General features: G+C 41.5%; 2 protein-coding genes across 3 annotated transcripts in view; both read right to left on the bottom strand.

Moving 5' to 3' along the window:
* Positions 1-94: 94 nt before the first annotated feature.
* bloc1s4 (biogenesis of lysosomal organelles complex-1, subunit 4, cappuccino) lies at positions 95-12,247 on the bottom strand. Its single transcript, XM_061966895.2, has 5 exons — positions 11,858-12,247; positions 6,395-6,466; positions 6,221-6,322; positions 1,118-1,252; positions 95-1,038 (listed from the first exon to the last, which is right to left on the bottom strand). The coding sequence occupies exons 1-5, from the start codon at positions 12,152-12,154 to the stop codon at positions 940-942; spliced, it is 705 nt and encodes a 234-aa protein (XP_061822879.1). The 5' UTR covers positions 12,155-12,247; the 3' UTR covers positions 95-939.
* A 2,287-nt stretch (positions 12,248-14,534) lies between these two features.
* pard6gb (par-6 family cell polarity regulator gamma b) overlaps positions 14,535-23,014 on the bottom strand; it is a 62,831-nt gene continuing 54,351 nt past the window's right edge. Inside the window, exon 3 of one of the 2 annotated variants that reach the window (XM_061966897.1) lies at positions 14,535-15,969. In XM_061966897.1, coding sequence (XP_061822881.1) covers positions 14,921-15,969 — 1,049 coding nt within the window. In that variant the 3' untranslated portion in view covers positions 14,535-14,920. Of the gene's footprint in view, positions 15,973-23,014 lie in introns of both variants that reach the window. The other variant, XM_061966896.1, reaches the window with a different exon arrangement.

Here is a 23,014-nt window from a genome sequence, read left to right as displayed (position 1 = left end):
TATAGCTATAGTGTTCTTCTGCACCTGCACACTCCGAACCAAATTTGAGGTTTTCCTTTCATTTTTTTCAGACACGAATGAGTAAACACTGTCACATATTATAAAACCTTTAATTGCGTTTGGAAAATGTGATCAAAATAAACGTGTGATGTCATATTTTTGGGTCACACGTGACTCAAGTAATTATAGAGCCACTGCTGTCATTGCTTGCTAAACAAAGTTGATATGATGTCACATCTTTAAGTAAGGTCCAGTAGTCTTGCCAAAAACCTCCCAGCAGTGTAAAATAGTCTTGCCAAAAACCTTCCAGGAGTGTAAAAAACAACAACTCAGGCACATTTACCTACTAAGCGAAACTTTGATGCACTTGTGACACGTAAATATTTAGTGTGCTTTTTTTTTTTTTTTTTTAAATGACATATTCCGGCATAAAATATGCAGCCAGTAATAATAAGCTCAAAAGTAGTATGTTGAAATGGAAGCCATAGAATAGACGATAGTCGATATTGCTTGTGGTGACTGATTACACATTGGACATAACAGCATGCAGATTTGTACAAACACAACAAACAGGAATGATATTTATATTTTTAAAAATCTGTGTTAATTCTTCATGTCATTCAATTCCTCTTATTGTACCTGCAATGGTCGGTATGGGAAGATCCTTCAAGCTAACAAATACAATTGTTTTCTTCACGGTGAGCAAAAACAAAACGTTGAAACATAACGGTTCAGGCACTTTTTGAAAAGAAAATCACGTTTTTGCTACAGTTCAGTGCTTGCTGCTGCCATGAGAGCGAAACGCAAGCATACCTCGCCATGGACCTCCAGTGATTGCGAAAACAAGCTATTGCTCGACCCTCTCTTTGCAATCCAAGGCAGTAAAATGTCAACGCTTTCTTCCGGGAGTGTCTTTGAGGTCCGAGTGCTGCAGTCAGGTCACTGCTCGGGCTGAGATGTGATGTAATCGTCTGTCCGGAACACCCTGGGGATTTCTTGGCGCTGATGTGGCACCGCTCTTCTTGGGCTGTTTGGTTTCTACCACAGAGGAAAAACAAAACAAACGGCATAATACGTACAAGAAAGGACACTTTTCGGATGAAATAAGAGCGTTCACATTTAAGAAGCCTGGGACGCTCATTGTGCGAAGGATCTTCTTGAACGCGCCCGGTAGCGACCCCAGTTCTCCCTCTGCCTGTGTGACCTGCTCCTCCATGCTGCTGATGTTAGCTCCCACCATCTTTACAAAACCCTGCAAGCACAAGTTCATTTAACACATTGACATTGAAATCTAACATCATCAGCAACTTTAGAGCAACAATAATACTTCTATGGCAAAACAATCTGTTCTAAGATGCTAGGAAATACGTACTTTGAGATTGGACTAATCTGTTCCAGGGTCCAACCTGTCATCCTAAAACCTTTATGGGCTGCACAGGCAAAGTTTTTAATAGCATTTTAACGTTCCTAACTTTTAAACAAGTGTAAAACACGCAAACACTCTTTGATATCAAAGGTGTAATGCAAATATTATTTGGCAACACAAATGTACACATTGTAATACAAGTGTAAAAAGAAGCTAACCATAGGAACTAGAGCTGCACTATTAATCTACATCAAGGTTTTAATTAGTGCGATTACATAACCGCAAAAGGCTTAGGTTTTTTTTTTCATCGGTATTTGCATGACAGACATGTTGGCCAATCAGAATTGTTGAGCCTGCGTTTGTTCCTGTCTCGCTACAAATAGGGAGATAGACATCTCACTCTGTGCATCGCTCTCAGCACCTGATCGTGTTTATTTTACAGTAGAATTACCTGAACGCAGTGATTTCTCTTTTAAGTCATTCAAAATCTTTGTCTTGGTGGGCGGAGAGCGGGACGCCAGCTTTACACACACAGGAAGCACGTACAAACAGCTTCCCTACTCGTGACTCGCCAGTGAGAAGTTCCGTAAAGTAACACAAATTAGGAGGAAAAAAGCCAAATATTTCAACTTCAAATTGGATGGCAATACACGCCCATCAACACGGACAAACAAGTGAGAATGCCGTGATTCTTCACTTTAAGATCATGATGGAGACAAAAGTTCAGAGTCTGTCTGCGTAAAGCCAAATATTTTTGAAAGTATATTATTGCATATTGTTCTAACGTGTGGCACCTTGAGACAGGAATATGTTAATTGGCAGTCTGAAAGTAACATGTCTTCCTTCACTCATTATTTTTGCAGTTTTAAGTATAAAATCTAAAAATCGCAGATCGAATCGCAATTGCAATTTTGGAGAGAAAAATCGCAAGTAGTTTTTTTCCCTCAAAATCGTGCTTTACGACGTAGTCAAAGAGTAATAAAAGTAGGTCACTGTATGTTTACAAATACAAAAAGGAGATGAATATGCCGACAGCAACAAATACAGGTCTACTCCAGATCAATTTAAAAAAACAAGTTTTGCTTCGGGCAACACGGTCCAAAAGAGGTTAGTGCATGTGCCTCACAATACAAAGGTCCTATAGCCATCAGGTGCCATATTTCAAAACTCATATATATATGAACATATATATATATATATATATATATATACCTAAATCATATGTATATATATATATATATATATATATATATATATATATACATATATATATATACCGTATTTTCCGCACTATAAGGCGCACCTAAAAACCACAATTTTTCTCAAAAGCTGACAGTGCGCCTTATAACCCGGTGCGCTTTATTACGATTCATTTTCATAAAGTTTCGATCTCGCAACTTCGGTAAACAGCCGCCATCTTTTTTCCCGGTAGAACAGGAAGCGCTTCTTCTTCTACGCAAGCAACCGCCAAGGAAAGCACCCGCCCCCATAGAACAGGAAGCGCTTCTTCTTCTACTGTAAGCAACCACCCGCCCCCGGAAGAAGAAGAAAAAACGCGCGGATATCACCGTACGTTTCATTTCCTGTTTACATCTGTAAAGACCACAAAATGGCTCCTACTACGCGACAAGGATCCGGTTCATAAAAAGACGCAATCTCTCCATCCGCACACGGATTACTACCGTATTTCACAGCAACTGATATTCCTGTGAACCGCACTGTGGAACGGGAGCACGTACGGTGAATATTCGCACCACAGGGAATGAGAAGTCATCCTTCACTGTGGTTCTAGCTTGCCATGCTAACTTCCACCCATGGTGATATTCAAAAGGAAGACCTTGCCAAAAGAGACCTTTCCAGCCGGCGTCATCATAAAAGCTAACTCGAAGGGATGGATGGATGAAGAAAAGATGAGCGAGTGGTTAAGGGAAGTTTACGCGAAGAGGCCGGGTGGCTTTTTTCACACAGCTCCGAAGGCGAACACACCTTCACTAAGACGGGCAGACAGCGCCGGACGACATACGCTAACATTTGCCAGTGGATCGTAAATGCCTGGGCAGATATTTCGGTCACAACTGTGGTCCGAGCTTTCCGGAAGGCAGGATTCACAGAACTGCTGCACAACAACAGCGACACTGAATCCGATGACTTCGACGAGACGGAGCCGGCCATTTTTGGATCCCACGCTTGCGCAACTTTTCAATTCGGACACCGAAGACGAAGAATTCGAAGGATTTACGAATGAAGAATAACTTCAGAAGGTGAGCGCTATGTTTATTTTGTGTGTTGTGACATTAACGTTCGAGCAACATTATGTTGCTTTTGCTCTACACCATTTTGAATTTTACTATGTTTGTGATTGCACATTTGCGTACATTTTGGGACAGAGTTGTTAGAACGCTGGTTTTCAATATATTATTAAAGTTTGACTGAACTATCTGACTGTTTTTTTGACATTTACTTTAGCGCAGCGTTTTTTTGACATTCACTTTAGCGCAGCGTAGGCGCGGCTTATAGTCCGGGGCGGCTTATTGGTGGACAAAATTATGAAATATGTAATTCATAGAAGGTGCGGCTAATAATCCGGTGCGCCTTATAGTGCGGAAAATACGGTATATATATATATATATATATATATATATATATATATATATATACTGCGATGTGGTGGCTACTTGTCCAGGGTGTACCCCGCCTTCCGCCCGATTGTAGCTGGATGGATGGATGAATATATATATATATATATATATATATATATACGTACACATATATACACACACACACACACACACACACACACACACACACATATATATATATATATATATATATATATATAAACACACACACATACAGTTTATATATATAAATGCATGCTTTGGAGCCCCTGCGACGAAAGAAAATAATGTTTGCCGTGGTGCCCTTATAACTTGCTTTGGTGCCCTAAAATATGAGCCCTCCTTGAAGGCAACAGTTGCCTTGACATTAAAAAGTTTAAATTCGAGGCCTGCATATACAAACCCTGTTTCCATATGAGTTGGGAAATTGAGTTAGATGTAAATATAAACGGAATACAATGATTTGCAAATCCTTTTCAACCCATATTCAATTGAATGTACTACAAAGACAAGATATTTGATGTTCAAACTCATAAACTTTTTTTTTTTTTTGCAAATAATAATTAACTTAGAATTTCATGGCTGCAACATGTGCCAAAGTAGTTGGGAAAGGGCATGTTCACCACTGTGTTACATCACCTTTTCTTTTAACAACACTTAATAAACGATTGGGAACTGAGGAAACTAATTGTTGAAGCTTTGAAAGTGGAATTCTTTCCCATTCTTGTTTTATGTAGAGCTTCAGTCGTTCAACAGTCTGGGGTCTCCGCTGTCGTATTTTACGCTTCATAATGTGCCACACATTTTTGATGGGAGACAGGTTTGGACTGCAGACGGGCCAGGAAAGTACCCGCACTCTTTTTTTACAAAGCCACGCTGTTGTAACACGTGCTGAATGTGGCTTGGCATTGTCTTGCTGAAATAAGCAGGGGCGTCCATGAAAAAGACGGCGCTTAGATGGCAGCATATGTTGTTCCAAAACCTGTATGTACCTTTCAGCATTAATGGTGCCTTCACAGATGTGTAAGTTACCCATGCCTTGGGCACTAATGCACCCCCATACCATCACAGATGCTGGCTTTTGAACTTTGCGTCGATAACAGTCTAGATGGTTCGCTTCACCTTTGGTCCGGATGACACGATGTCGAATATTTCCAAAAACAATTTGAAATGTGGACTCGTCAGACCACAGAACACTTTTCCACTTTGCATGAGTCCATCTTAGATGATCTCGGGCCCAGAGAAGCTGGCGGCGTTTCTGGATGTTGTTGATAAATGGCTTTTGCTTTGCATAATAGAGCTTTAACTTGCACTTACAGATGTAGCGACCAACTGTATTTAGTGACAGTGGTTTTCTGAAGTGTTCCTGAGCCCATGTGGTGATATCCTTTAGAGATTGATGTCGGTTATTGATACAGTGCTGTCTGAGGGATCGAAGGTCACGGTCATTCAATGTTGGTTTCCAGCCATGCCGCTTACGTGGAGGGATTTCTCCAGATTCTCTGAACCTTTTGATGATATTATGGACCGTAGATGTTGAAATCCCTAAATTTCTTGCAATTGCACTTTGAGAAACGTTGTTCTTAAACTGTTTGACTATTTGCTCACGCAGTTGTGGACAAAGGGGTGTACCTCGCCCCATCCTTTCTTGTGAAAGACTGAGCATTTTTTGGGAAGCTGTTTTTATACCCAATCATGGCACCCACCTGTTCCCAATTAGCCTGCACACCTGTGGGATGTTCCAAATAAGTGTTTGATGATCATTCCTCAATTTTATCAGTATCTATTGCCACTTTTTCCAACTTCTTTGTCACGTGTTGCTGGCATCAAATTCTAAAGTTAATGATTATTTGCAAAAAAAAAAAAAGTTTATCAGTTTGAACATCAAATATGTTGTCTTTGTAGCATATTCAACTGAATATGGGTTGCAAATCATTGTATTCCGTTTATATTTACATCTAACACAATTTCCCAACTCATATGGAAACGGGGTTTGTACATATACTTGCAGCATTCATTTTAAACCGGGTGTTGGAGGTTTTTTAGAGTGCTTTATGTGCAAAATAAATGATCTTCTTTACCTGCATTGTAAGCCGCTTCTTATTAGGAGTTTTTTTAATTATTTACAATGCACAGAAAAGGGAATGCATTTGTGTTTTTGTCTCACATAGAAATTGTTGGATGATGGGCTAAATTCCCAAAAAGTGCAGTTCCCCTTTAAACTTCCCTCGCTCACCTCTAAATTGTCAATCCGTCTGTACATCTGTCTCATTTCTTCAGACTTCTGCTGGATTTGAGGTAGGTTTTCATTCACTATCTGGGAAGTATCAGTACGGATCTGCAGACATAACAAAAGTGAGACTAACGCAAACACTAAATCAGATAAAACACAAAGTTTATAAACTCCTACCATATCCAGCATGCCGACAAACTCGTCCACTCTTGTCAGCATTTCCTCTAGGCTTTTCTCCAAGAACAGAATCTGGAGGAAGGAAAAGTTGTTGGCTCAGGCAAAACTATTGCAAGCCTAAATTCATCTTGAATTAAATAAATAATGGTAACAGATGGTCTTTTGTCTCCCTTGCTCCCAGCCGACTGGTCCTTCGTTACGCAATTATGTGGGATCACAAGCATTCAGTTAACACTTGTCTGCTTTTTTTATCCAGTTATACAGTGTATCGAATATATGTATGTATATGCATTATAAACTAACTCTCGTAAATATTAGATTGGGGTGAGACTTTCTGTAATATCCGAAACGGTAATAATTAGGGCTGTTACAGTTACCGCGATAACAATGTGTTAACTATAAGTTCCAATAACAGCGCTATTTTTTTAAACACGTTTGCGTCCTGACTCTTTTTTTACCCTCGACCCTTTCCATAGTGTAAGAAAACTTAATAGCGTTTAGTTACTGTTGAGCCACAAACAGGAAAATAGCCAGCAGAAATGCACAAAGAAAAGGGCGACATTATTGAAATACCAGATCCAAAGCCATGCCAAGTCGTTCAACAAGAAAAGACAATTTTATCATCAATCGCTGTGAGACAACATTATTGGAGGGAATGCGTTCTGGCACACTTTGCTGCTCGCAGAGAAGTGGATCTTTACTTCCGTGTTCGGATTACAGTTGAGTGCATTGAAAACATAAAATGTAGATTGTTACACTAACTGCTTTAGTAAAATGGAATAAAAGCTCAACAGAGAGAAAAGATTGATGCAGAAAGTCTATAATATTGTTGTTTTTTGTCACGTCAAAAACCATCAAAACACCTGTTCTCAAACCAATCACACACTTCCGGCATCACAATAATAGCGCTATGCGTCACATCCGGTATAACTAAATAACAAAATATAAAAATCGTCTTCCATTACGGTTTTGCTTTGTCAAATATGTTTTGTTATATTTCTACCTCAATAAATGTTTTCTGGCAGATTAAAATACAGTGTATATTCTTTTATAACATGCTCTGGTTGATAGTCTGCAATTACAGAATGTTTAGGAGGCTGAATATTAGACCTTATTAATAAATTAAGAAGGTTAAAACATTGTCATGCAGCGACAAGAATGCCATTAACTTGTACAACTCGTAATGCACAGAATTTTAGAAGCATTTATTCAGGTAGAAATATCACAGATTACATTGACAAACCTCTTTGACAATCAAACCATGATGAAGACTATCTACATTTTGTTTTATCAATGTGTGAAACTGGTATCCAAACATGGTGTAGCTCCTCCTCTAAATGCAAGTGCTCCTAAAAGGAGGAATTCAAATTCTGTATTCTTAAAAAAATCTTGCAAGACACCAAAGCACTGCAGGTAATTTTTTTAATGTCATAAAAGCATGTTTGTCCTTTTTGTGTTGCGCTGTTTAAAATAGCATAATGTTTAAAAAACAACAACATTGTATCAAAGCAAACTAATGGTCCAATAATGGTACTAAAAGTTGGAAAATGATCTGGCTCGGGCAGGGACAGGAAACTTATGGCTTTCGAGCCAGATGTGGCTCTTTTGATGACTGCATCTGGCTCTCAGATAAATCTTAGCTGACATTGCTTAACACTTAAACTTAGACTTTCTTTTCTTGTCATTCAAATTTGGAACTTTACAGTACAGATATGAATGAAATGTTGTTGTATTAGCTCGTTGTAGCACAGGATAAAAGAGCAATAAGGCGCAGATATACATAAATAGATTACTGTACATACCAATATATTGCACTTTTGCATATGCATCCACGTTTATGGATGTAAATTATATTGTCTTTATATTCCAGCGAGTTAATCTGTTTTGGGGGGGAATTGAGGGGATTATTATGATGCGTTCAAGAGTCTTATGGCCTGAGGGAAGAAGCTGTTACAGAACCTGGAGGTTCTGCTGCGGAGGCTGCGGGACCTCTTTCTAGAGTCCACGATAAGTAATGAATAATTCCGCTGGTAATCACAGTGTTAAATATATAAAACATTCTCATGCATTTTAATCCATCCATCCGTTTTCTATCGCACCTGTTGAAGAAGTCGCATTAATGGTAAGAAGTATTTTAATTATTATTTGTAAGCTTCAGAATAACATCCATCCAATTTAGTGTTGCCAATCAACCTATCCCCAGGTGCATGTTTTTGGAGGTGGGAGGAAGCCGGAGTACCCGGAGGGAATGGTAAATGGGTTATACTTTTATAGCGCTTTTCTACCTTCAAGGTAGGGCTGGGCGATATATCGATATACTCGATATATCGTGGGTTTGTCTCTGTGCGATATAGAAAATGACTATATCGTGATATTCGAGTATACGTTCTCACGCAGTTGCTTTTAGCTGCAGGCATTACACTACAGGCTCTTCCCACTCTTTCTTGTCTCTCCTTCTCACAGAGACATAAACAAGCGCACCTTCTTACATACGTCACATATGTATACGCCCTCGCAGAGCAGAGAGGTAGCAGCATGGGTAACGTTAGTTGTTGTGCGAGTGGTAATACGAGAGAAAGAAGGTGCGAATCTGGTAATAAATGAAGGAAGAATTAATTCCCAAGAAAACAGCACGGGGTCCATCGTCTGGCGGTGGTTTGGCGTCAAGTGGGAATATGTCGAACAGACAACCGTCAATTGTCAAGTGTGGGGCAAAAGCGTTGCTACAAAAAGTAGCATTACTGCTAATTTGTAGCATAATTTCAAAAGTCACCTGCTAGAGAATGAAGAGTGCTTACTCCACATGTCAACATCTCCGTTCGGTGCCACACCAACAAAATGCCGAGGCAACCATTTCCACATCAACACCGTATGAAAAAAAAATGCGACATAAGGAGATAACGTCCGCCGGAACCTTCCACATAGCGAAGGACATACACTATTTGATTTCCTATTTTGCAGCTCATTTTTATTTGACAGTTATTGAAATATCTTGTGTGACATCATGCACAAAAGTGCACTTTATTTGTTTTAAACTATTGTAGTGGCGTTTTGTACAAAAAGTGCACTTTAATTTAGTGTTATTTTGATTTGTCATCTTAGTGACATCATGCACAAAAGTGCACTAATAGCTTGTTTTAAAATGTCTCTGACAATCTTGCACTTTCTGTTTTGAAATTACATGAATGTTTGTGCCATTGTTTAATAACGGTTTAATTAATAAATACAGTTTTGGTCAATTGACTTAGTTGTGATTTCCCTCTCTGCATGAAAGTTTAAAATGAGCATATATTAATGCAGTATGAACAAGAATGTTTTAATGTAGACACATAGAATCATCATACCGCTGTGATTATATGCATCAAATGTTCATTCAAGACTAAGGCAAAATATCGAGATATATATCGTGTATCGCGATATGGCCTATAAATATTGATATATTAAAAAAAGGCCATATCGCCCAGCCCTACTTCAAGGTACTCAAAGCGCTTCGACACTATTTCCACATTCACACACACATTTACACACTGATGGCGGGAGCTGCCATGCAAGGCCCTAACCACAACCCATCAGGAGCAAGGCTGAAGTGTCTTGCTCAAGGACACAACTGACATGACAAGGTTGGTAGAAGGTGGGGATCGAGCCACTCTCCCAACCGCGCCACACCGTCCCCAACGGAGCGGTGGGCGGAACCCACGCAGTCACGAGGAAAACATGCAAACTCCACACAGAAAGATCCAGAGCCCGGGAATGAACTCAGGACCTTCGTATTGTGAGGCACATGCACTAACCCCTGTTCCAACATGCTGCCCAGTGCTTCAGAATAACAATGTTATTAAAAAGAATAAGAGACTTATTATACTCCATAAATGTTGGTCTTACTTAAAAATGCATGCATTTAGTTGTATAGTGTTAAAAAATATTATATGGCTCTCACGGAAATGCATTTTAAAATAATGGGGCTTTCATGGTTTTAAAATAATGGGGCTTTCATGGCTCTATCAGCCAAAAAGGTTCCCAACTCCTGGTCTAGGGTATACTTATAAATGATGAAAAATGATACAGTATCTATCTGCCATGAATCATGATTCAATTTGAGTTATTTGATTAATCAAAGCGCGATTAATCGCGATTAAATATTTCAATTGTTGACGGCACCAGTAGTAATACCATTAAGCGCTATGGGTCCCGGGAAACAAGTGGCATGTGCAAACATGTCATCGCATACTTGCCAACCCTCCTGAATTTTCCAGGGGACTCCCGAATTTCAGTGCCTCTCCGGAAAATCTCCCGGGACAACCATTCTCCCGATTTCCAGCCGGACAACATCATTGTCCATGCGGACCTGACTGAGGACAGCCTGTCGTCACGTCTGCTTTTCTTTCATATAAACAGCGTGCCGGCCCAGTCACGTTATAACATCTACGGCATTTGGAGAAGAAGAAGAAGAAGGAGACGAAGCAGAAGAACGAAGAAGAGACAGTCATGGCGACGAGGAGTAAGAACAAGAAGTACGCTTGCAAGTTCCAAAATGATTGGAAACCAGAATTTTAGTTCATCCAGGACAGCTCGAAGGGGAAGGGGTATGCTGCCTGCACATTTTGTAGATCAGACTTCTCCATTGAACACGGTGGCCGAATGGATATACTCACTCATGAACGGTCAGCGAAGCACAAGGCGGTCACAGCCCAGTATCATGGGCCACCTTGCTAAATGGAGACCCGAGGGTGTAACATATGCCGAGACAAAGATGGCTATGCTGATATCTGCAAGCAACATCCCGTTCTCATTTGCGGATGTTTTCAACAAATACATGAAGGATATGTTCCCGGATTCAAAGATCGCTCGCGGGTACTCAAATGGCAGAACAAAGGCTACTCAAATAGAGAAAGGTAAGTGTTTTTTTTTTTCCAAGTAAGCAGCAAGTACAGTACAGTTAGTAGAACAACTGTGTTTTCATTACTGTGTATTTGATAGGTGCCATTGCCCCGGAATTGGACAAGGAAGTGATTGAACTGTGCAAAAACCAACCCTTTGGTCTGATTTGTGATGAAATACTTGAATTTCAGTGAGTTCTAGCTAAAAATATACTCCTCCCCCCACAATCTCCCGAATTCAGATGTCTCAAGGTTGGCAAGTATGTGTCATCGTTGCCCAAGAAAAAAACCCCAATGTGATCAATGTTAAATATTAGTTATGTTGTTTATAATGTAACACAAACTGTTTGTGCGCTTTAAACGTCAGAAACTGAGGAATGAACTAGCTGGCCTTTAATTATACGCCAATCTCAAATACTAATGTTAGGACATTAAATATTCTTCTAACGTTATCAATTCAGTCAAGTGTCATTCAGGGGACAAAGCTGTCAGTTTAGACAGTGTTGCTTAGCAACGTCGCTTCTCCATTCCCCTTAAAACTAGCTTGTTTACATTTAGCACAAGTTCCGCCATTGCCAGCACTAACCTCCTCCCCGGCCGTCGCTCTCACGTAGGAGGAATACGCGAGGGCCGTCTGGGTCAGGTCCTCGTCGTCCTGCCGCTGGTCGTGCTCGGCGTCGCGGGGGCTCGAACTGGGCGAGACGACGTTAGCTGCCGCGCCGAAGCTGGGACTCTGTGACACGGTACCGCTGCTGAGAATGTCGCTCACCATCGACAGGCTGCTGGCACTTTGCGAGACTATGCCGCTGTCTCGGCTGATCTCGGCGCTCGACTCCTCCAGTGGGGACAGGAGGCCCACCCTGTCCACGCGACGGTGCTCCATGTCGCCTCGGCTGGCTGTGTGCTATGCTAACAACCGGCTAGCTCCCGCCGTGTTTGGCTAGTCAACTGACAGGGTCACGTGTGCGGAAGTCGACCGAGGCCTTCGAGGGTCTAAAATGGTGCAAACCACAACAAACGCAAACACAAACCTTTTTTTGGTTAAAACGGCATCCCTATATTACCTGTAAAAGAACACATTACTTAATTTTGCATTGTTATAAATTCTACGCAGTTGCAACTTCAAACGCCAGATGGCAGCATTAGTCATTACATTGCAAAGGAATGCAGGATGGATGCACTCGTGTATACTGTATTTCTTTACTTATAATACATTTAATGGTGAAGTGTATACGTGATTTTTGCACACAAATAAAAACAACTAATTACATCCGGCAAAGCATCTGGATGGATCATTGGAGCTAAACTAAAGCTAGATACAAAAAAATGTGCCTAGACGTGTAATCTACTGATTGATGATGCATCCATCCATCCATCTTCTTCCGCTTATCCGAGGTCGGGTCGCGGGGGCAGCAGCCTAAGCAGGGAAGCCCAGACTTCCCTCTCCCCAGCCACTTCGTCCAGCTCCTCCCGGGGGATCCCGAGGCGTTCCCAGGCCAGCCGGGAGAGATAGTCTTCCCAACGTGTCCTGGGTCTTCCCCGTGGCCTCCTACCGGTCGGACGTGCCCGAAACACCTTCCTAGGGAGGCGTTCGGGTAGCATCCTGACCAGATGCCCGAACCACCTCATCTGGCTCCTCTCATGTGGAGGAGCAGCGGCTTTACTTTGAGCTCCTCCCGGATGACAGAGCTTCTCACCCTATCTCTAAGGGAGAGCCCCGCCACTCGGCGGAGGAAACTCATTTCGGCCGCTTGTACCCGTGATCTTGTCCTTTCGGTCATGACCCAAAGCTCATGACCATAGGTGAGGATGGGAACGTAGATCGACCGGTAAATCGAGAGCTTTGCCTTCCGGCTCAGCTCCTTCTTCACTACAACGGATCGATACAGTGTCCGCATTACTGAAGACGCCGCACCGATCCGCCTGTCGATCTCACGATCCACTCTTCCCCCACTCGTGAACAAGACTCCGAGGTACTTGAACTCCTCCACTTGGGGCAAGATCTCCTCCCCAACGCGGAGATGGCACTCCACCCTTTTCCGGGCGAGAACCATGGACTCGGAATTGGAGGTGCTGATTCCCATCCCAGTCGCTACAGGGAGCGAACTGCCACAATAAGACAGTCCGTTACCCCATACTCTCTAAGCACTCCCCACAGGACTTCCCGGGGTACACGGTCGAATGCCTTCTCCATTGATGATGCAGCCAACACTTAATCTATTATTGGTTTTGACAATACGGCATCCTGTGTGAACACTGGAGAAAAATGTTCATTTACAGCAGGCCTGGGCAAGTATTTTGACTCGGGGGGCCAAATTTAGAGGAAAAAAAATGTGTCTGAAGGCGGGTATATCTATTTTTAGGAACACTAATACAAAACCTCACAATAATGTCTGATTGAAAGCTCAAAACGTTATGACAGACCACCTTAAAAAACGGAACGGAATTTAATTTTTTTTTTTACTGAATAACACACCCAGAATGTACATGAAAATAAAGAATGTGGGATTTACAATATTAACTATGAACGATCAAACAGAATATTGACAACATATGAACGTCACACCCCCTCTCTTGATCGACATATTTTATAATCAAGCGAAACAAAAATGCAACAAACAACAAAATATAAACGCAAAGGTTAAAAAAAACCCACCTACAATCTGCTATATCTGATATATCACTAAGCTTAAGAACTTTGTTGTAAAAATCCCTTTCCGCGTCTGTCCCTGACACCCACATTTCAGGCTATCCGCTCTGGAAACACTGTGGAAACGCTCCCCACCCACACTGCTTGATGCCTCATCTGAGCTGCTGTGACTTAAATTACCATAGTAACTAGTACATCATGCAAAAGCGCAGATTCCAACCATTGAAATACATTGTATAGTTCAAGACTTACGGTAATTTGAAAACATCACTGCACATCATGCTACGGTTTCCATCTTACAGATCTAAAAAAAAATTTGGGAAATGTCCGGCGGGCCAGATTGAAAAGCTTAACGGGCCGCATGCGGCCCCTGGGCCTTAATTTGCCCAGGTCTGATTTACAGGGAGGTAAATGGTAAGGGTTATACACTAATTCATACACTAATGGCGGTAGCTGCCATGCAAGGCCCTTGGTAGAAGCTGGGGATCGAACCAGGAAACATCGGGTTGCTGGCATGGCCGCTCTCCCAACCACGCCAAAACATCAGTTGGTGTCAGCATATAAGTGTCGTTACAATAGTTTAGAGTGAAAAGTGAAAAGAAAAGTAAATTAGTGGAACTTAGAATAATTTATTGGAACAGATACAAGGGCGTGATCATCAACAAACAAAGAAACAATTAAAAACCATATGCTATATCCAGATATAAGAAATATAAATTTACCCAGTTTGGTCCCAGTATTAAGAATGAGAAAACTCTTGATAAAAAGTGGTCACTTAAAAAAATACAGCATACAGTAGAGACAGTTGTTTGTTCTGATGCATCATTACATACATACATAATTGGACGCAAGACAAGATACACTGAAAAGTCCTGGAAGTATATACAGTACAAAAGATGCTCCTCCATTCTTCTTGTTATTATCATAGGCGGGGGGGATAAAACCAAATTTGTATGCACGTGATCTCGTGTCCAACTCCTTTGTGCCGGTATGTGAGTATTATAGCGTGATGACCGTGCCATCCTCCTCCACCCCGCCCCTGGGCAGGGCCAGGCTGTTTCGCTGGTCCGTTTGAAGGGAGGTGAGGATTTTGTGCAGACTTACGTTGCTGCGGCGGAGGGCGGGGTCGCTGCTGTGGTAAGACATCTGTGAGCTGGGCTGACTTTGCTGGAGGTTGAGGTCTCTGAGAAGCTGGTAACTTAGGGTGCTTTGTTGGTGGTGGAGGGACCCCCCGTTGAGGCTAGTGTGGGAATGATAGGAAGCAGTGGACACCACTGAAAGGGGACGTGACGGGGGGCTTGGCGGCGCCGCTGGACCCGAAGCGGCTGTGGTGGGCGCCTGCTGTTGTAAGCGAGCCACGCTGGACGCCAAGGAAGCGTTGGACCTCCGTGTTGGACGCTTCAGGCTGCTCTCTATGACAATATCAGTCTCCTCGTCGCTCTCCAAGTCGTCTTGGTAGCCGTGAGCGCCGGATGGTGCCATGCCCGCGGGGGGCGCTGACAACGTTGGGTATCCGGTGGACCCGCTGCTGTCCGACGACTGTCCCGAGCTGCCGGAGATGCGGCTGCCGCGCACGACGTTGTTACGCTGGTTGACGGGCTTGACGGTCACAATAAGGTTGTGGCTGTTGGCGATCATCATGTCGGTGACTTGATCCAACGACTTACCGCTCACCTCGATGCCGTTCACCTCCAGGACCTCGTCGTTGACCGCCAGCAGCCCGGTGCTCTCCGCCAAGCCGCCAGGAACTAGCCGGGATATGAAGATTCCCGGCACTTTTTCTAAGCCGTGGGACGTCACGCGGACGCTGGTTCCGTCGCGGATGTAAAAGCCCAACGGTTTGTCCGAGCCGTGGCGGTAGAGGCGAACGCGGCGGTGGGATTCAGGCAGGATGTCGACGTCGATGATGGAGGAGACGGGCCGGAAGTCGTGTGGCCTGCTGATGCGGATGAGCGGCCTCTTGCGGTTGATGTCATTGTTGCGTAGGGTGACCGCTGCCTTCTTTCTGCGTGTGAGGGTGTTGGTGTCAAAGCTTCCGTAGTCCACCTCTTCTGCAAAGAAACAAACAGTTTACATAACGGAACAATCAATAAACAAATTTAAACATTTTTTAAAATCATACAAAAGTGATATCTAATGATGTTCTAACATCAACACCCTCACTTCTTTAACACACTTTTGGGGGAATAGGCTACAAAACGCTGGCCTTGAAGCCTAGCAAAAAACAGGCTTCGCTACACACTGTAAAATAAAGCTCTGCCAAGTTTCAACTGTCAGACATAGGTGTAAGTTTGATTTTACAGTTTTTGTTCAGAAAAAAGCATAACCTAGGATGATGACACTGTTTAGATGTGAGTGTAATGGTAGCACTGTAGCTCTGCTAGTGTTGCTAACATTTGTGTCCCTCTCCTTAACATTACGTTATTGTATGTTGTATCCATCCATTAGGTAGCGCAGAGTTACAGGATATACCGTATTTCCTTGAATTAGCGCACCGGCGGTAATTAATTTAAGACCTCTTCTCACTCCGGCGCTTACCAAAAGCATGCGGTAAATTTAGGCATGCGCTTATTAGGGATGTCCCGATCCAGGTTTTTGCACTTCCGATCCGATATTGTTTTTGCACTTCCGATCCGATACCGATACTGACCGATACTGGCCTATCCGAGCATGTATTAAAGTTTAAAGTTATTAGCCTACTTAGTTGTCAGAATCATGTTGAAAAGGGTTTTAGTACTCTTGTTAACAACTAGCCAGCTGAATTAGGTGAGTTTGAATAATACACAATGGTTGGTAACAAGAAACTGACCTGTTTATTCAAGGATAAACACAAAATAGACAAAATTATACATGACAAACAGAAATGGCATCATTGAAACAAGGGCTGGGCAATATGGCCTTTTTTTAATATTGCGATATTTTAAGGCCATATTGCGATACACGATATATATCTCGATATTTTGCCTTAGCCTTGAATGAACACTTGATGCATATAACCACAGCAGTATGATGATTCTGTGTGTTTTGATTGATTGATTGAGACTTTTATTAGTAGGTTGCACAGTGAAGTACATATTTCGTACAATTGACCACTAAATGGTAACACCCGAATAAGTTTTTCAACTTGTTTAAGTCGTGGTCCACTTAAATTGATTCATGATACAGATATATACTATCATCATAATACAGTCATCACACAAGATAATCACATTGAATTATTTACATTAGTTATAATCCAGGGTGTGGAGGGGGGCGCCGGATGTAAGTGTCAAAAAGACAGCCAAAAGAGTTTGATATGAGAATAAATCTAAAGTTAAAATATAGGGTAGCAATGCATCCATTTGCAGGAAATGTAGTCTTGATTTTCAACATTTTCTTTTAAGGCTTGCATGTCTACATTAAAACATTCTTCTTCATACTGCATTAATATATGCTACTTTTAAACTTTCATGCAGAGAAGGAAATCACAACTAAAAAAATCACTAATTTTTTCATACGGTGTTGATGTGGAAATTTTTGCCTCAGCATTTTGATGGTGTGGACGTGTGGCACCGAATGGAGATAAGCGTCTCGACAGACATTACAATATTTGAACAATGATGACGAAAACGGTTTTCTCTGTCGTGTCCGTGTGTCGAAAATTGTTATGCGCTTATTTTTTTATTTGATTTTGTGCGTGGCATATAATTGCTATGTGCAGAGGACGTTTAAACAGTGCGCAATTGCACAGGCGAGCACCTTAGAGAGACACGGCTGCGCTAGCATCACAGCTAACGTTAGCCATGCTGCTACCTCTCTGCTCGGGGAGGACGTATACGTATGTGACGTATGACGTGACAGTATGTGACGTATGACGTGACAGTATGTGACGTATGTAAGAAGGTGCGCTTGCTGTCTGTGAGAAGCACAGACACAGAAAAGAGTGAGAAGAGCCTGCCGTGTAATGCCAGCAGCTAAAAGCAACTGCATTAGAATCCACAGACGTGTGGATGTGTTGAAGGTGTGCTGGAAAATCCGGAACGGAAATTATAGGGAGCAGCAGAAAAGTGGAATGTACTATTTGAATAGGTGCGTTGGAAAACACGGAGCAGAGTTTGTTTTTTTTAACTGGATCTGGATCGGCATTTTCCCATGCCTTGCCGATACGCATTTTTTTGCAAATATCGGATCGGGACATCCCTAGCGCTTATACATTTGAGTGTGATGTAAGGATAATCATGACATCGCTTAATGCCGCAATAAAATTTAAAGCACAATGAATCATCCCGGGAGTTCTTTTTGATTGGGTCTGAAAAAGCAATTATAACGTGACACTCTTTATTTTTACAAGGGGTCATTCGACAATTACGTACGTATTTTTCTCCGGGATTTTGACCCCAACCCCCGTACGCAAAATTACGTTTGGACCTTGAATCCTACTGAATAGCTCTTTATCTTCTTCCCTTTATGCGATTTTAAATTATTGAAATTAGCCTCCTTCATTTTGAAAATTATGCTTTAAAAGGTGACGTGTCACTCGTTTTGTACTGTATACCAGTGCAAAAAATACGCTGAACGAACATTTGCAATACCGCGAACTGCCGGGTAACGCTAAAAACGTAGTAGATACGTGACTTACCCGGCGGTAATTCTAGGCATGCGCTAATTATTTTGCGAAACGAGTTTGACCCTGCGGTAAATCGAGGCATGCGCATACTATATACCCGGCGGCAATTCAAGGAAATACGGTATGTAAAAAGTGGATAAAATACACAATAGCGCTTCTTAGAGACACACACTATCAGAGATAGGGTGGACAAACACAGCTTATAAGCATACAAACTACAGTCACATGGCCTGGGGCTAGAGTGTCCGCTCTGAGACTGGAAGGTCGTGAGTTCCAACCCCGACTGAGTCATACCAAAGACTATAAAAATGTGACCCATTGCCTCCCTGCTTGGCACTCAGCTTCAAGGGTTGGAATTGGCGGGTTAAATCACCAAATGATTCCAGAGCGCGGCTGCTGCTCACTGCTCCCCTCACCTCCCAGGGGGTGATCATGGGGATGGGTCAAATGCAGAGGATAATTTTACCACACTTAGTGTGTGTGTGACTATCGTTGGGACTTTAACTTTAAAAACTGACTAAAAAGCACTTATTTCAAAACTCTTAATTCCAGAATCATGGCTAACACACTTCCAATACACTATTGTGGGACTTACGGTGTCAAATTGTTAAAAAATAGTATAAGAAAGGACATTTAAATCCAAATCTTTGTTCTCTGAAGAGAAAAAAAAAAATCACACAGATGTTCTCCCTGTTAATTTTCGATTGAAAGAAATAAGTTCCACTTTACGCAAACATTTTAATTCACAGGAATCCAAACTAAAGGTGACAAATGACAAGTCTATTATACTCACACAGTGTTGCTGATGGGAGGCAGCGTGTATACGTGTAGGTGTGTGTGTGCATTGAATGCTGAGTGTGCTGAGTGTTCCCGTACACGTTGTACATGAAGTGACCCTCCTTTCACTTCCCAGGAAGGCTGCTTTTGGGATGACTAAATCCTTTTCAAACTGAACAGTACAACACATTTCTACCATCAACATTCTGGCTGTACTGTACTACTTTTTACCAGCCTTTTTGTTGGGGTACCAAAAACATTTGCCCTTGTGGCCTTCCTCTTTTATGATGTCACACATGACTCAACCCGCCAGATTTACTATTTCAAACTGCACCATACTGTGCCCGGCCACTTGGGGGAAACATGGCCTAAGGTAAGGGTGTGGAAAGTGCAGGTGGCCAGCACCCTTAAAAAAATTATATTGGCCCACTACTTATACAAATTAAAAAAAATAAATGACTGTCATCAGAACATAAAATGTATTTTCTATTATAATGTATTATATTATTAATAAATACAAAGGAAATTAAATTGTACAATTAATAAACAGTATTATACTATTGCGGTTTCAAAATCTTCACAATAATGCCAAGACGGTCTTCAATGAAAACTTGGTGAGTGTAGTTTTTGCCTGGCACTTTTGCATTGGTGGGTCTGAAAATAAACTACTTTTCCCTGAATCCCTTCGCAACTTGTGAGCGCCACAAACGAACCCTGGCAAAAACTTAACCTCTGTGGCGTAGGTATAACAAAGCGCGCCACATTCGTCTCGAGCGTTCCAATCCAAAACAGACTGCGTCAAGACACACAGTGCCGAAAGATAGTCCTGTTGCATGGAGAAGCTACTTGATAAGTTACCATCACCCGGAAAAGATGAAGCCAGCAAAGCTTAACGTCAATTTGTGAGGTATTTACAGTGTTAAAAGTTCAAATGAGAGTTAGCTTTTCTGAGAAACTGCATTTTAGAGAGACTTAGACTTCTTTTTATTGTCATTCAAATCTGAACTTTACAGTACAGATAAGAATGAAATTTTGTTGCATTAGCTCATTGTAGTGCAGGATAAAAGAGCAATAAGGTGCATAAATAAATAAATAGATTACTGTACAAAAAAATATATTGCACTTTTGCATATGCATCCACATTTATGGATGTATGTTATATTGTCTTTATATTTTATATGTATTTTCCTAACTGAGTTAAAAAAATGTCCCCTGTAGAGGACACTGCTTGTCAGAAAGTAAAAGTTGAGAGAGACAGTGGATGTTTACACACAATTATTTGCACTTAAAAACACTTGTTTGTAGTAATAAATGTGATTAGAACATTTTAGCATTATGTTTGTGTTTAATTACAGTAAGTGTGTTTATCCTAAACATTTCTGCCACTTCATTCTACACACTTAGGCATTTTTATTTTACTTTCTGGGGACAAATACCACAATAATATCATACCATGGCCTACCGTGATAATATTATAACATGAGATTTTGATCGTTTCAATTTCTAGGTTTTAGTGTTTTGGAAAAATTGTGTAAAATACTTTAACTTTTTAAAAATAATGTTTTATTTTAAATGTTTAAACTAAACATTAAATATAATCGTTTTATTATTGAGTATTTTCTGTATTTAACTTATAAATTAAATGTTTACCTTATTATAATTAGTTCCACTTTAAATACGAAAATAGTGAATTGATTTGATGGTAATTGGACAGTTCAAAGTTCAATCCATTGCTTTGCTTTGGGATTGTTTACATGAAATATGTAAGTGTGGAAATCCACATTTCGACCCACTGGAATATTGTGATTTTCTGCTCTAAACAATCACTGAATTACAAACCTGTGGAAAAGCGGCAAATAATAGTTTTTCATGTTAGTGATGTTGGAAAATGTGTTAGTCTAAACAACCTTCCAGCCAAATTTGGAAGCTTTTAAACAATGGAGACCTTCATGGTGGAATTGACAAGTCGCAAAGAGAAAGAGTGACTACTTCAGGGACAAGGACAGCCAGTCTAAACATGCTGGGGCCCGTATTCAGATTAAAACAAAGCTAGGCGACTGTGAGGAGTACAAGTGATGCACCTTGTGGACTTAATAGTGCATCAACATGCGCAGACTTGTTTGAGATGAGCCAGCAGTAACTTCTAAGCTCTCGGCTATCTAATCTTTCTTTCTCAGACGGACAGGAAATGTGGACACAGGAAGTGAGGAATACTCGGCCCTCTCTCAGTGCTTTGGGGCACCTGAATGATCCGTCTTTGTTGGGTAGAGTCTGCAAGTGGAGGCAGCTGGCTTTCTCCGCCTTTACCCTACAGCTCCCTACTGTTCAAAATGCTGACTCATCATTAAGATACTAACTCTTCCTTCATGGGGCCCCCTCCATCGCTATATTTCCCTGTGTTGACTAAGCCAGTGTTTCCCAGACTTCATTGAGTCTCCCAGGTACACTTGTCACACATGCGATTACACACATTTTCTAATTCAACCAATCCCTACAAGTGATTAACACTGCACACCAATTTTTTTTATTTTTTTTTATTTTGCAAAGTGCTTCAAATCTCGTCTTTTTACATTAGATTCAGGCCACATCAGGAGATAGTCCAAATTCCATTGGAATCTGATCGTTTCAAATGTGACTGCAGTGTAAACGGAATTGCGACCCGATTGCGACTTATACGTCATCTTTGGGCGAGCTATGTCATTTGTGTGGGCAGGAAAAGACACGACCCGCCAGCGGAAGTGGATACGTCATCACAACATCCAGTTTATTTTCTGGGCAGCCGAATATATATATATGTATGTATATATATATATATATATATATATATACACATACATACATACATACATACATACATACATGTAAAAGCCAGTAAATTAGAATATTTTGAAAAACTTGATTTATTTCAGTAATTGCATTCAAAAGGTGTAACTTGTACATTATATTTATTCATTGCACACAGACTGATGCATTCAAATGTTTATTTCATTTAATTTTGATGATTTGAAGTGGCAACAAATGAAAATCCAAAATTCCGTGTGTCACAAAATTAGAATATTACTTAAGGCTAATACAAAAAAGGGATTTTTAGAAATGTTGGCCAACTGAAAAGTATGAAAATGAAAAATATGAGCATGTGCAATACTCAATACTTGGTTGGAGCTCCTTTTGCCTCAATTACTGCGTTAATGCGGCGTGGCATGGAGTCGATGAGTTTCTGGCACTGCTCAGGTGTTATGAGAGCCCAGGTTGACTCTGATAGTGGCCTTCAACTCTTCTGCGTTTTTGGGTCTGGCATTCTGCATCTTCCTTTTCATAATACCCCACAGATTTTCTATGGGGCTAAGGTCAGGGGAGTTGGCGGGCCAATTTAGAACAGAAATACCATGGTCCGTAAACCAGGCACGGGTAGATTTTGCGCTGTGTGCAGGCGCCAAGTCCTGTTGGAACTTGAAATCTCCATCTCCATAGAGCAGGTCAGCAGCAGGAAGCATGAAGTGCTCTAAAACTTGCTGGTAGACGGCTGCGTTGACCCTGGATCTCAGGAAACAGAGTGGACCGACACCAGCAGATGACATGGCACCCCAAACCATCACTGATGGTGGAAACTTTACACTAGACTTCAGGCAACGTGGATCCTGTGCCTCTCCTGTCTTCCTCCAGACTCTGGGACCTCGATTTCCAAAGGAAATGCAAAATTTGCATGGTTG

The sequence above is a fragment of the Nerophis lumbriciformis genome, linkage group LG11 (genome assembly GCF_033978685.3).
Source record: "Nerophis lumbriciformis linkage group LG11, RoL_Nlum_v2.1, whole genome shotgun sequence".
In the NCBI taxonomy this organism is placed as follows: domain Eukaryota; kingdom Metazoa; phylum Chordata; class Actinopteri; order Syngnathiformes; family Syngnathidae; genus Nerophis; species Nerophis lumbriciformis.
Note: the sequence above shows the minus strand (reverse complement) of the source record. Positions and strands in the feature narration are given on the sequence as shown.